The sequence below is a fragment of the Gopherus evgoodei genome, chromosome 10, assembly GCF_007399415.2.
Source record: "Gopherus evgoodei ecotype Sinaloan lineage chromosome 10, rGopEvg1_v1.p, whole genome shotgun sequence".
In the NCBI taxonomy this organism is placed as follows: domain Eukaryota; kingdom Metazoa; phylum Chordata; order Testudines; family Testudinidae; genus Gopherus; species Gopherus evgoodei.
This window is the reverse complement of record NC_044331.1, coordinates 83747124-83762753: the sequence shown is the minus strand read 5'-3', so window position 1 is coordinate 83762753 and position 15630 is coordinate 83747124. Positions and strand designations below refer to the sequence as shown.

At 45.4% G+C, this 15630-nt stretch overlaps 1 protein-coding gene across 5 annotated transcripts in view; it reads right to left on the bottom strand.

The window, feature by feature from the left end:
- The window catches only part of PRKCB (protein kinase C beta), a 254791-nt gene that overhangs the window by 40620 nt on the left and 198541 nt on the right, over positions 1-15630 (bottom strand). For all 5 annotated transcript variants that reach the window (XR_004002305.1, XR_004002306.1, XM_030577510.1 and 2 more), the window contains 5 exons: positions 14715-14806; positions 12352-12414; positions 9387-9525; positions 767-847; positions 336-443 (listed from right to left, as the gene is read on the bottom strand). Coding sequence is in view for 3 of the 5 variants with exons in the window: in XM_030577510.1 (XP_030433370.1) it covers positions 336-443; positions 767-847; positions 9387-9525; positions 12352-12414; positions 14715-14806 (483 nt within the window). In the remaining 2 variants the exon portion in view is untranslated. The remainder of the gene's footprint in view (positions 1-335; positions 444-766; positions 848-9386; positions 9526-12351; positions 12415-14714; positions 14807-15630) is intronic.

The window sequence follows — 15630 nt, the reverse complement described above, 5'->3', positions numbered from 1 at the left end:
GGGAGGCAAGCAGGACGGCCCATTTTACAGCTTCTTGGCACATGCACTTACTCATAGATTTTAAAGGCCAGAACAGACCATGGGATCATCTAGTCTGACTTCCTGTCTACAAGAGGCCAAGGAATTTCATCCTGTTACTCCTGTATTGAGCCCAATAACACTGGCCTGTGCTACTATTACCCATTTGTATGGGCGGTCCCACAATGTGTGACAGCAGCTGTAGGGAACGCGCACTGACTCAGGAACACAGCTGCATGTACAACTCTGCACCTCGCTGCATTAAAACCAAGCCATACGTTCTTTGCCCCCTCCAAAAAGCCAAGGCTGCCCCTTACCCCTTTGCAGATTGCCACAGCCTCCTTGGACATGGATTTGGGATAGGCTACGTTGTGCTCCATAATGGACTGGAAAAGTTCATCTTCATCTTCCCCTTCAAAGGGCGCCTAGGGAGGAAGAGAAAGACGACAGGTTAAGTGGCATGTCTTTGTCTTTGGAATAATGTTTGTGTCTATGATCTTCAGGCAGGAAGTCAGCTGCCTTTCATTTCTCTGGGCGCTTCATGACTGATCTCTTTCAGATTGGCAGCCTCTCCCCATGGCTGTGATCGACGAGGCTTGATCCCCAGCACTGCACAAAGCACTGCACAAAGCACACAGCACTCCCCCCGTCCTCCCTTGTTTGCTGGTGACCAAACAAATTGCTCTTCAACAGCTGCTCACAATGGAATTTAACAAAATCTCATGGGAATCAATTAAAATTCAATTACCTGGCCAGCTAACATTTCATAGAGCAGAACTCCAAATGCCCACCAATCCACCGACTTCCCATAGGGCTGATAAGCAATTATCTAAAAACAACAAAAACAGCAGGATGACAACGCTTCAAATATTAGCCTGTTGGCACAATGCAAAATAATTCCAAGCCTTGGTCCAGGTCAAAAGGACAGGGATATTTATTTGTGGTCAGATTTTCAGAAGTGATGAGTACTTGCAGCTGCTGTTGAAATAGACAGTAGCGGTATTCAGCACCTTTGCAAGTCAGGCATTGCACAGCACTTGTTAACATGGCATATGTATGACATCATGAAAAACAAAACATTCACGCTGAATTTTCAGCTAGCATATATATATATAAATAAAATACAGAACACGTGGTGTCTAAAATACAGCCAGCTATGAGCTTCAGCTCTAAGAAGCCAGGTAAATTGAGATATTGCCTGAAAAGTCAATCCGTGACAAGAGAGAACAATAGTGCGATCAATCAGAGTGATCAGGTTTGCTCACAACTGTAGAGTCCCCCTGCCCTCTTCCCCCCACAGATTCATCGCTACAGATACAACATTGTTTCAAGTAGAAACATTAGGCCAAATTGTACTCTCATTCACACTGGTGTAAAACTGGATTAATTCCACTGATTTCTCTACAGTTGCTCTGGCGTCACGGTATAGAATTCGGCCCTCTAGGTATATTCAGTACAGGTATATCTTTCAAAAGGGCTTATGAAATTTTAGTAATTAAAAATCTCAACATTTGAAGCTATTAGATTGCATTTTTATTTCATAAAATAGCTCAAACTTCCAGAAAAGAAAAAAGAAAAAGAAAAAAAAAAAGCTCCTACAACTGTTCAGCATCACATTTCCTTACAAATCTGACCATTTTGGAGATAAAATGGATATAGCAACACAATTTTCAATTGAACGCCATTTTGAAATTTCAAGAGTCAAAATTTCATTGGAATTGTGACGAACTGGGAAAGTTCTTAATGTTTTCTCTGAATACTGTATTGGTGCCTCAGTGTCCCCATGGCAGTTCTTAAGTATCTGGCAGAGCAAAGGGCCAGTGCACCTAAATGCCTGACACTCTGTCTCCTAGCAACTGATGGCCTGGGCCCCTCCCCTGCAAAGGTGCCAGCTGAAGGTGTTGGAGACAAAGGGATCAGGTGACCTCCTGGCCCGGGAAAGGGGCTGAGCAGAGAGGAGGGGCTGGGAGGGGTTGTTAGTCTGGAGCTGGCTGGGGTCAAGGGTGGAGGGCAGACCTGGGGGTCTGGCTCACTGCCCCCCAGAATGGACCCAGCCGAGGGGTCCGGTTCGCTGTATCTACAAGCTCTGTTTTAGACCCTGTTCCTGTCATCGAATAAACCTCTGTGTTACTGGCTGGCTGAGAGTCACGTATGACTGCGAAGTGGGGGTGCAGAACCCAGTGGCTTCCCCAGGACCCCGCTGGGGTGGACTTGCTGTGGGAAGCACACGGAGGGGCAGAGGATGCTGAATGCTCCAAGGAGAGATCCAGGAGGAGAAGCTGTGTGAGCTTCTTGCCCTGAACAAGTCTGCTCCAAGGGAGAGGAGGCTCCCCAAAGTCCTGACTGGCTTGGTGGGGAGCAGTTCCAGAGCATCGCCCGGTGACTCCGTGACAGGAATAAAGGTCAATTTCTTGCCTCAGAACATGACATTTCACATTTTTTTGCAAGGCTCTTTTTGTGAAAACTTGTGGCAGTGAAATCACAGTCTATACAACCTTGCAGTGAAATCAGCAAGTTCACTTACCAGCTTCGCACACAGCTTGGTTTAATTTCTCCTACATCATGAACAGCCATCAGTCACTAAACCCAACTGGAGTAATGTTTAGCACAAAGAAACTCTCCTTCTAGTGAAATAAATTGAAAGCTCAAAAATTGTTCCAGTGCATGGCAAGGTTTAAGTTACAATTCTGCTTTCAGAGAAATGCCACTTAGATATCAAAGTTGTTCAGTGGAGAAAAAACCACCAGATCATGAGAAAGTCCCACTTGATCTAAATAAGCCTTCTCCATTTCACATTCTTCAAAAATAGAGGCAGTTATATTGCACCATAATCTATGCTTTATGCATGCAGACATTGCTAGTAAATACAGTATTCCTGTGTTAGGAGCAGACCAGAAACTGTTTCCAGAAATGCGTGTCCCTGCACAGTACTCAGACCATTAGCAATCTGCCTGATCACTAGCGGACTTCAGACTTGTTTCAAGATTGTGAACTGCCTAAGTCACTTCACAGTATCTTGAATAAGAGCCCAGGCTATCACAGTCAATGGGATTGCTCATATACTTAAATTTAAGCACATGCTCTAAGGGCTTTGCTGGCTCAGGGTCAGAATACTCATTGGCTTGTGTGATTAAGCCCCAAATGAACAAAGTACCTTGCCCACATGAAAGGCCAATTTAGACACACCAGCATTGATTGTGTGTCTTTATCATAGAAAAAGCTAATGTACAATCCCGCTGCACAACCGGGACATTTCCAGCCAAACTATGGTGTTACTAGCATGTGTTTTGATTTCCCAGCCTTTTAAGGGAAGAAACTACTCCAGTAATCAGCCCTCTTGGGAGAGAAGGAGGAACACCATTTGTTCTACCAAGCTACTGAGTCAGCTGGTCCAGCTCTGTCTGAATAACGATGCATACGGGGGAGACTGGGAGAGTCCATGTTTCTGTCATTTTATTTTCCCGTTTTCAAATGAGGAGGTCACTCGAATCTTGGGTACCACTGACCAAGGGAGAAGCAGGAAGAGAACACAAGCACATGCGTGCACACAGTTATAACCAGGCTGGAAACGTGAATCTAAGGAACCTTGCTTCGGCAAAGAGTGAATCTGTGTTCTGAAGGGCTCTCTCAAGCCCCAGTTTATTTGCTTAGCTGCTGGGCTTCATTTCAGCGTACAGAGTTTGACAGGCCTTAGGCTGTGCCATCTGTTACTTAACACAGAACAATTACACAATTTATTCATCCTAATTACAGAATTCTATTCTGAATAGATTCATATATTCAAATATGAATGCAAATCACATGCTAATCATAGTAAAATATACACACAGTGATTCAGTTCATCTCCAAGAGGTTTTTCTTTCTGTTCCCACCTCCCCACCCCCTATATTTGACTGAGGCCCCAATCCTGCAATCTGATCCACACAGACAGACATCTGAGCCCACATGAAGCCTTATTTCTCTCCTACATAAAGAGAAAACCCTGGCACATTCCACCTCCCCCTCCCTCAGAGAACAACATCCCCAAAGAACAAAAGGCAACTGGTTATTTTTCAGATTACTCTGTCAATCTTCCATAATGCAAACAGCCATTTGCATTTGATTATAGCCATGAAATGGAGCGGGTTATAACAAGAGCTTCTCTCTTCCGATAGTTTGGAAAGGACCTGACTACATACAAGAGGCTCACGGGTCAGGGTTCAGATAAACAATACATGGCCAATCCTATCTCCCTAATGGATCAGAACCGTTCCAAAGTTACCACTCTGGTGTACGACGCAGAGCCTAATTATGGCCTCTTACCACGATCCATTACTGCCCCATCAGGAAACTAAGGTGTTTTCAGTCTTTAAATCACAGGTCTCATCAAATGACCTATTAACAGCCTACTTTAAACCTACAAAAGCAATGACATTCAGTTAAGAAAAAAAAACAGTGCTGATATGCTGTCCTTAACTTCACAGGGCCCTGATTCAGCAAAGTACTTACACACGTGTCTGATTGTAAATACAGGAGCAGTGTGCTTAAAATCAGGCACGTGGCTTGTTGAATTGGGGACCATTCCTTTTCCTTTCAGTGTTGTTGAACTACTGAGATCTGACGCCGAGTTTCAGCTCTGAATTTCCATGACTTCTAGTTCACTTAGTGTTCCTTTCACTTGGTTTTTGGTGATTTGCCAATGCCCTGGAAAATTCAGAGGTGAACTGTTCACACCAAAGTCCTCTAAGAATAAAAAATATTAAATAAAACAGCCAAACAAAAAAACCTTCTAGGAAACTGATGTCTGTAAATAAAACACCAGCAAAAACAACCACTAAACAGCACTCTCTCTTCACAGGAAACTGTACCAGTGATGGTCATTCATACTCACTGCAGTCCCTTAGGTATCAGAGTGACTTGTACCTTATAACAGAGCCCCAGCAAATGGGTCAAGCAAATCAAAGGATGTTTTTTCAGCTTCTTAATGGAAGGCAGCAGAGCCTAGTGGAGAGGGAACTGCACTGGAATTTGGGTCCTAATCTTGGCTCTCCTACTGAACAGCTGTGTGATGTTGGCCAAGTGCATGTGCATAGTTTCCCCATTCATGAAATGGGGATAAATTTACTTACTGCCTTGAGATCTACAGGTAAAGAGCACTATCAAACGGGTAAATAATAATACTATTCCTGAATCCATTAGCAATTTGCATCCTAATTTCCCATTCTCTGATTTTCTATTGGAAAAAACAAATTAAACCAAGGAAAATAAATGCTTAAGTGATAATGCTCAGTTGACTACCAAAGGACGTGGTCATTTGTCCTGCTTTGAAGGAGTATTAATCACCCATAGCAACAGAGCTACTACTCTTAATACACAGAGGCTACATAACACACATTTGGGCTAGTAATTAAATAGCTCCCTGGCTGAGACGAAACACAAAGCAGTTTAGAACACTGAGACATAATCTGACATGCATCTGAAGGGGATTTATTTCCTTAAAATGTTTCAATGAGTAAATACTAATGTTTCATTGCTGAGCATTCAGGCAGAACACAAGAAAATTTCTTTATTTTTTGTTTCATTAAGGAGACAGGTATTTACGAGCAAGCGCAACATTGGCTACCTTAAATAAATGGCTAAGATACCCCCAGGCGGTACTTCAAACATAATTTGTCACACGCAAGGCCATCAGTTGTTAAAGTAATAAGCTGACACGAGCATTAAGATAGTGAACAGTTTGGAGACACTGCTCCAAAGTTACTTCGGAACACCTGCAGTCTCTCATTGCGAGTAACAGGACGGGGATGTCTCAGGATTATTCTGATAAAGGAAAATTAGGCACTGGTAATTCTCTCTATGAGATGCAATGAGGAAACTGATCAGTCAGGCAAGGCCAGTGATATGCTGCCCACCCACTTGCATTCCAACTAGAGACTTCCATTACAAGGACAGGGAGATATCCCTCCGTCAAGGCTGGGATGCAAGAAGGGCTGACTATAGCCAGAAAACCTACTGGTGAGTAGTTCTCCCTTATCGGACGTCCCTCTTTTCCCATCCAATCCAGTGACACCATTTACAAACAATGCATGTTGCAAGCAGTGAGCAGATGGAGGTGCTTTACCTTACGGAAGTCCTGGAAGCTTTAATGGGCAACAAAGTATCAGCAAATGAGGGCAGATCCAACAGGTCAGGCCAAATAAAGATGAGGACCAGGTGGCCACCTTACAGATTTCAGAAACAGACACTTCTGCCCTCTGAGGCCAGTCTGCGCCAAATGTGAGCTCCAGTGAGAAATCTCAGGAGCAGGTGAGAGATGGAGCCTTGTCCAATCATGAGAAAACCACAATCTAAGAGGACATAGATCTTTGACTCAATTTCTGCACTCAAGAGGTCAGGGGGCAGAAATGACTTCACCACCCAAGTAGGAAAACACAACATACGGATTCCCCACCTGGCAAAGATTGGCAATGGGGACTCAGCATTTCTGCGAGTACTTGGACAGCAGCCAAATCAAGAGGCAGACCCAACTGTACGAAAGAGAGCAGACCAAAGGGAGCTGTCACCCAGACAGGTGGCTGCACAGTTGCACCAGTGGGCTGGCCAGAAGGAGACAATATAATAGGGTTCCCAGGATCGTGGGTGTAGAACCAGATTGGGAGCTTATGAATGCCGCCCCCAGAGGCTGCTCAGAGCAGCCCCATAACAAGAAGGGGGGGTTTTGCTTTAAGACAGCACTTATCCCGGGGCCTTGTAGAATGGGAAGAGCCTGGGGAAGGCAGGAATTCCCCAGACCGAATGAAGGGGAGAATTTCTGTATATTTAACACCTTGCGAACCGGGCCTTGTGAAGGCCAAAAGTTTCTATCCTTCTGCACCCTGAGCCAAAGCGGCGAAAGGGACAGAGTCCTCGTCGGCCTCCCTGAGAGAGGAAAGGCCTTATGGAGCGACGGGGCTACTGAGCTGTCCTGCAGATTCCTGGACCAGGTTCCTTGACACAGAAGAGGGAGCCATTAGGAAGGGGAACCTGCCTCTCTGATCAGAGCGTATTCACTAGAAACGTCTCAGGCAGTCTTGAACTGTCAACCTACATGCTGCAGTGCTGCTGCTCTAATACACTGCTGGCTATTAGCTGTGAATGAACGGGCAGGGCACATGTCCCCAGGGCTGGGATGATGGTGAGTGGGCTCTCCATGGAAGATTTGGACATGGGAAGAGGGATCTCTCTTATACACACACAGAAGCAGAATTGCTAGGGCCAGAGACAGGTCCCTATGAGGAGTGGTCCTGGGACAAGAGTACGGTCTGGAGACAGAGTAGCCTTGCCCCCAGAACCCAGTAGGAGAGCGTATATGAGGAGGGGAAGATGGAGAAGGAGCGGTCCCCCGAGTCAGAGGAACCCTGCTGCCCCACCCCAGTGAGAGGGAGTCTGGGTGTGGGGAGAAGAGCTCCTGGGGCGCTGGAGAAGGGGTGCAGAGAGATCCAGACCACATTCATAGGCAGATTAGTACTCGTATCCCCAGCACCAAGGGTGACTCCACTAGACACCACATTCCACTGGGCTGGAGGGGGAATGACGATGGGGAACAAACTGGGCTGTCAGGGGAGGGGCAGAGACTGCACCCCAGATACTGATCCCCAAGCCAGAAACCCAGGGAGGCCAGCAGAACATAGCTTACTAAGGGGGCCATGGCATTTGTTGGGTCTCTGTCCAGAGCTCTCAAGCTGGCTGGCCAACAGGCACACAGACCCAGTCGTGCTGCATGGAAATGGAGATGGCAACAGCCCTCTGTGTCGAGAGGAAGGGGATTGATTCAGAGCCAACAACCCGTGCTGAGACCTTGAGAAGGTGGTTTGACGGAGTGGGAGAGAATCTTCCCGCTGGTTCCCTCCTGTCTGTCTGGAACCTCTTAAAGTTGTGAGCAGGGTCTTTGCAGTAAAGGATTTCTCCTTGCTGCCTTCCCTTACCCTCCAGCAGCTGGAAGAGGGCACTGAAAAGCTGGAATGAGTGCAGAGAATGGAAGCAACGCCTTGCCTGCAGGTCACAGCGAGCTGGGAAGGAAGTGGGTGGACTGATGCTCAGACATTAGCTCTGACTGACAGGCCTTTGGCTTCCTTGCTGCTGGTAGGCAAACATAATAGTAATGGCTAATTGCTGCTGCTAGGGTCAGTGCGAGAAGCAGCCTGGACCACAGGAATATTTAAATGAGTAAATGTTCAGTACAGTCCTGGGTGACAAAGCCCAGCTGCCAGAGCCGGCCAGACACAGTGATGGGCCCCTGTGGGAGTTGAGCAAAACAGAGAATTTCTTTCCTGCAGGGAATTCTGACATTCCAACAGTGGCATTCGTCCCACTATGAGATGGGAAGTAAAAATTTTCCTTGTAGGGGAAATTCGCGGGGTGGGTGGGGGGAGGGAAGGGAATTGACTTTGAAGCGTTGAAATATTTTTGATCCAAACGTAACATTTAGACTTTCCTGAAATCAAAATGTTTTATTTCAGTTTTTTTGAAATGACACAAAAATGCATTGTTTTGAGTCATTTCAACATTAAAAACTGTATTTTCTTATCATAACCCATTGCCTTATGGGAGTTGTAGTTTGGGAGGACAATGCCTTGATTTTCACCTTTGACCCCGGCTTCCGGCTTGAGGACATAGCTCACAATGTATCCAGAGTCACGTGACTGATATGATGCACCACACAGCTTGGCCAGAATGAATTCTGCATATTGCCTTACGGTAGATGTAGTCCTACTGGGAGCCCCACCTTTTGGAGAGAAGAGGGCAGAAGTACAGCTCCCATAAGGCAATGTGTCATAATAGGAAAGTGCAGTTTACGTTTTATTAAAGTCATTTGAAACAAATCATTTTGGGTCTGTTAAAAAAAAATGAAATATTCCAAATCAGGTCAAACCAATCCTAAATGAAATATTTTATTTTGATTTTCCAAATTGGAAAAACTGTTTTTTTTCTACCAAGAATTTAAACTTTGTAGAGACTGCACATTTTTTTGCAAAATCATTCCAAGGTAAAATTCCCAGTTAGCTCTGGTGCCATTTTGGTTTGCATGCATTCTCCAGCTGGCCTTAGAGGGATCGCTCTCATCTCCGGTTTGAAAAACTCAAGCCACCTCCAGACTCAGTCACACAGGCATCTCTGAAGGAAATGCTGTCAACTGACAATGATTGTTGGAGGGCTTATGACAAAAGCTATTCAATGCATCTAGTGAGTGACAAAAGCCACTGAAGCTATTGTGTTTTCTCTGCCTGTATCCATTCAAACCTTGGTCACAGAAGCAAAAGGTGTTTTATGAAATACATATTTCCATAAGATATTTTTATCCTTGAAAACCCATCAGCTAGGGGCCTCTGCTGCGCATCTCATTCCCTCACCTCGGGTGCAATGTAGTCAGGAGTGCCGCAAAAGGTCTTGGTAGTTGCTCCGTCCCAGATGTTCTCCTTACACATGCCGAAGTCCGCAATCTTTATGTGCCCCTCGTTATCCAGCATCACGTTGTCTAGCTTTAGGTCTCTACAGCAGGACAGTAAAATAACTGTTACACAGAAGGGTAAAATTGAAAGGATGTAGTAAGGAAAGCCAACAGAGCTGCATCCAAGCTCATTCGGGCAAAGGGCTCTCCTTCACACATACACTCTTTGTAGGAAGACGTCCTGGGGATAATGATTCAGAATGAAATCTAGGCATAAATCTATATGTGAAATCTTCCACATAAACGCCAGGCTGGACAACACACTGGAAAACACACTGGAAAATATACTGTACAGAACAATCTTGCACTAGCAGGGAGATTGACTTCATAGATCATTTTTCCATCTTTATTTCTATGCATCTCAAAGTGTATTTGGAGTTCACACGTAACTAAAAGGTAGATGGTACCAAGTCAGGAAAGGTTCTAGCATTATCTAAACTTCTCTTCCTAATGTAACACAACAGGCCTCTGTGCCTGACCCGCAGAAGATATGAGTCTGCTACACCTCTCAGCTCCAGGCTCTTTAGCTCTAGTTGTAGAAATTCATGCCATCAGCTCTGGAGATCCCTGGGTCAGTTCTCCAGTGTCGGCTAAGATGCGGCCAGTGGGTTACACTAAAAAAAAGAATTGGAGGGTTGCCTTTCAGTGAATGTTCAGTATTTCAAGTATAAGTGGATCTCCTTGTAATTACCGGGCACCTATGTGGTCTGTGTTATTATTTTCTTGTTTATGTCCTGTACAATAAGCCAAAGGTCTCTGTTTGGGGTAAGGGTGTATATGCTGTATCTCTGTCCACAGGGTACAGCAAGGCCATCAGGCCGGTAACCTAGTGGTATGTTTGTCATGACGCAAACTATGAGCTCTGAGTCAATTCCCATCTGCTATCAAGATTTATGAAGTTGTGCCCAAGGCCGCAAATCTCTTTAACAGGGTAATGGAAATCATACACCAAAGAGCTGAAGTTGAGGGCACATCATGAAGTTAATGTCAACTAGCTTGACAGACAGGGACAGATTCTTATCTCATGTAAACAGGCATAGCTCCATGGACTTGATAGAGCTATGGAGAGTTAGGCCAGTTAAAGATCTAGCCCAGAGCCCCCAACCAGGAGAAGAACTACTGTTGTTCAAAAAGAAGGCAGACAATCACCTGAGTTTCTGTAAAGGTGTTTTTGTTTAAGTTCATGGTTTGGTTGCCCCTTTTCACAATACCTCTGTCATATGCTCTGGATCTGCTATTCTAACGCAAGTTACCCATATTCACTTCTAACACAAGTAACAGTAGGGTCTACTGGAAAAGGAAGGCTGGAAAATAACCACTAGTTAGAGTGGAAATAAACCCTTTGCCCCTCCTTGATTTCCCTCCAGCTAATATTTTAGTACCAGCAGCTAAACTCCTCTCCCTCTTTGGCTTCTCACCCAGCAGCCAACTGGCCTCCAGCATAAACACAATCATGCATACATTTCATCTACTAACTTGAGTCTCAGCAGCAGAGCCTCTGGTACATGTACAAAGGTTCATCCCGCCTCTGACTGACTGAATGCACCAGAATTATGGCGAAGAGATAATACAAGAGCTCTGGACTACAAATTCCTCAGTTAACTGAAACCATGTATCATGACTCAGCTCGGAAGGAACGATGTCCTCAGATGTCATGAGCTGGTTTCCCTGGTGTAATCACAAAAATGTCTGAGGAGCGCAGAGTGACGGGGAGACCAGGAGTGAGAGTGTGTTCATCCTGCAGTGACATGGAAAGGGACACCAAGGGAAGAGTATAAAGGCTTGGGATGGACAATTCAACATTCAGTGTTGCAACACACTTCATGGAGAAATTAGATTTAGCTATTTGGAGCCAAGATCGTTTCATATGCAAAAATTATATTTTACGCACTTCTTCAGCTCGACAAATTGGTCAATTCAGTGAAAGTGCAATAGTGGGACTAGCACAGTTTACAGCCCCTCACTTTTCGTTCGACCTCACTAACTATGGCAACGGTACTTAGAATTTGGATTGGAAAAGGACAGATAAACAAAAGGCTGCATTCAATTTTATAGGGAGAAGCAGCACAAAGTATTAGTGAACTTACAATGTCCCTCTGCAACTGCCAATGGCAAAAAAAAGTGTTCCTCATGTCTCATTGTCCCGACTGCTTTCGCCTTTGGGGCAGAGTGTTCAGTAACTCATGACTACACTAGTGCAGTCAGCACTCTCCTTCATGGGCAGTTAATGACATCTGACATTCATTAAGGATGTTCTGCTTTACCTTGGGTCTTGTGGAGACTCCAGCACGTGAAAGAGCGATGGCTAGTTTCAGTGCCTGGCCAGAAGCTTCTGAGTGCTGTCCAGGACTGCCAGGAATCTAGCTAACCTAGAATGTTGTAACTCACACTGCAAGCATTGGAATGGTAAGTGCCAGGTTTATACCGCAAGTCTCAGGACAAACCACTCCTAAGCACTCACAAAGTCTCCAAGATGAGAAAACAATGCTCCCTAGTAAAATACACAGCTCACAGCTGTGATTTATGTTGTCCAAACAGAAATGTAAAACAGGAAGGCAGGAAAAAAAAATCAAAACCACTTTTATGAGCTCTCTTCCCTACAAAACCGGGATAAAAGAAAACCATGCTCTCATAAAGCACTAACATTAACAGGCCTCCAGTTCTATTCACTGCACGTATACCCCTCGGAAAGCTGCCAAACTGCTCCATGACACTGCAGTGGGCTGCTGTGCTGATTACTAGGTCACTTAGCTGACACAAAAATAGTCCTTGAACCCTAAGCACAAAGTCCAGATATTGTAATAAACAGGCTCATATTTTTGCACCAGTTCTTTAGAAGGGGAGAGAGGGAGAATATGTTCACCTACCGATAAATGATGCCTTTGCTTTGTAGGAAGAATAGGCCAATAGCAATTTCTGCTGCATAGAATCTGAAATTAAAGATTTAACAGGAATACTGATAATTAAAGCAGATAAATTAAAATGAAAAGCTTTCAAATCTAAATTACACAAAATGAAACATACTGGGCCTACATCCCAAAAAGATAAAGGCAAGCGCCCTGGAAAAAACACTGGACAAGTATCATGCAAGAGTGACACAGCTTCTCCTCTGCCACAGATCGGGTAATCACACGACCAGGTTGCTGTGGGCTAGTGTGGGGCTGTCACTTCTGATTACATAGATCCCCATGTTTAAAATAAAGGAGTCAAGATCTAGGACTGTTCGTTACTATGGGGTGATTGAACATGACACACAAAATTACATGTCATCATGGGGAGGCCCAGAAGATAAAGAAACCAATGGTAACGTCTGTTAAAGAATATTCTGTGCTCAGAGGACTGTGCCTGAACTATACAGGATCCTTGGAAAGGATGCTGAGTTAAACCCAGTCTATATCTAGAGAGGCTGCTTAAAATAAAATAAAATAAAATAAAATAAAATAAAGCATATTTGGTGGGTTTGTGAAACATTTTGTTATCCTCAGCCCAGATTATAGTCAGCGGGTACCAAAGCCACTATCAGCACCTGGCTGGCAGCTGCAGTAAAGCAGCCAAAGACTGATTGTTCCTCTTGTATGTCTAGGGATGGCCCCTCCAGGGCAGCACTGAGGCATGTCTCCATGGCAGTGCGAGGGGCAGCTCCCATTCCTGCAGCCTGCACTCTACTAAATCTATAAATTCTAGGGAGCCTCTGGCACCTTTTACCAGCATGAAATCACGTTAAAACCACGTTCCATTGTGGATCCCAAAGCACAAGACTGTGGTTCTCTCTCAAGACGGTCCATGGCAAAGACCCAGCCCAACAGGAATGGCTTGTTCCACTTGACAGAACAGCTTCACTGCATACACACATCACAGCACAGTTGCTTAGTCAATGGATTAAAACTGGGGGAATCCAATTGTGGCCCCCAGGCTGAGGGGAGGGCTGCGCAGACAGCATCTTCACCTCCATATAAAGGAGTCCCTTGTGCTGCCCTCAGAGGGCCTCAGCTGGCTAGCCAGAGAGAAGCACTATGCAGGGGTCTCTGGATGGAGATGTGGCTCAAGGAAAGGACAGGTTGCCGAAATGTGGGGACATGGAGGACTCTCCTTGGAAGGCCTTTGCAATCTCCTTGCATGTGATGATCTAGGGCCAAGGTTTAAAACACAATGGAGAACTAAAGTTAGGCTCCCGAGTCCATATTTAAGCACGCACGTAAGATGGTCTTCTTTCCAAAAGTGCGTCTCCCACGCACTGGAATCAACAGGAACTGCTGCATGCTCAGCACATTTGAGATTCAGGCCACTGATTGATGTGCCTAAATGTGCACTTAGGGATGTAACTTCAGGAACCTACTTTTGAGAATCTTGACCCAGACACACATCAGACACTCTCTACTGAGCACAGCCTATTCCCAACCGGAAGTCACGCTATTTGCTCCAAAGGCGTCATCCACTCTGCTCCTCCTTACGGGATCATGCCTAGAAACCACAGCCTTGAAAATCCCCATTGGTGGGATCAAGAACTCTGGGCTGAGTTCATCTAGCAGATGCAGCAGACTGTTTCGGAGAGGAGAGTGCTAATTGCGGAAGGAATTCCTGCTCACCCACAAACTCCCTGGCGACCAGCAATGCTGGCAAAAGAAAGGCAGAGACAAGAGCACAAGGCAACGCCGTGCCAGTGGCACGTTATGCTGTAGCTTAAAGTCAAACCCTAGGGGAGCCTCTTTTTAGACATGAGATTCATCAGTGTAGATTTCCCCACTGAGGGGTTCTAGTCTGGGCAATAGATGGGCTGGCCTGGGACACACACGTGTGAAATCTCCTTGCTCTGTAAGAAGTTCTGCAGCTCTCTGACACACTCAGGCCAACAGACGGCCGAGGCCCAGGCTCAGCAGCCCTCTGACTGCCAGCAAGCAAACCTGGAGGAGATGCTCACCTATCCCATCTGCAGCCTCTCAAAACGCTTAATTAGAGAAAAATTTGGAGGCACTCCCTGGTGCTTTTTCAGGCCTAAGAGGCAATAAAACCTGCTCTCTGCAATTACTTCCGACCATCGGGCTGGACCGGGAACATTTCATCTTTGCATTCCTGCTGTCTCTCTGCTCGCCCTCCCGTTCTGCATGTCTTCTCCCTCAAAAACATGAACATTGAACCACATATCCTAAACCCGCAGATACAACTCCACAGATCCATGAAATACTCCCCCTCCCGCCCAAGGATGAATGTTAACACTGGATATTGAACTTACACAGCATGGGGCTCTTTAAACCTGCCAACCTGTTGAATCTGATACATTAAGTCCCCGCCATTCACGTATTCCATCACAAAATATAAGCGATCCTAAAAGAAAAGAACATGAAAATTAAGAACAGCAGCAGAATCACGAGAGCAGGGAATTTAGTGAGGTGTAGATATTCACAGCCACCTAACTCCCAGTAGAAGTGCCACTTGTGCCTTCGACAATCTATGCATAGCATATCGCCATCATTACTGGTGCCCATCCTCCAACATGATGCAGGCAAAGTTTGGGTCTGTGTGATGCATATAAGGTAACCAGACTCACTCCTAAATGTGTGGAGCCCATTATCTGATCCTCGGAGACAGTAGCAAGCTTTGGCCTGTAAGGCAGGTAGGGGTGGAGGAGGACTGGCTGAAGAACAAAAATTGCATTTTGCCTCCCCCCCAAAAAAACTGAAGTTTTGCAATTTGGTTTTGTCTGCACTGGAAGAAAAACAAGCCCTTTTACAATATTGTGCAAGATGTGTGCAAGCGAGCAACCTGCCCCAGAATAGCCAATGGCCCAGTGGTTAGGGCACTTGGACCTGTGCCCTCCCACATCCCAGCTCATTATCTTAATCAATGAACTACTGACTAGTCTGGGGTCCCTTGCCCCCTCTCCCCTTCCAAATCTTCATTGTAAATAAAAAAATTCCCAGCTAGGTTAGGGAGCAGCCACATCCGTGGGACTATTACCCCATTCAACCACTCTGCATACACAACTCGCATAAACACAGGGAGAGCTGTGGTCCATCAGCACAATGCACTGCAGTTTGTGGATAAATGACACACACTTGCTCAATTTGGAACTCTGTTAGCAATTTACACTCGGGTTTTTTGACATCAGGGCTTTCTTTTTCCCATCTCTTATCTCAAGCCACGTTTGT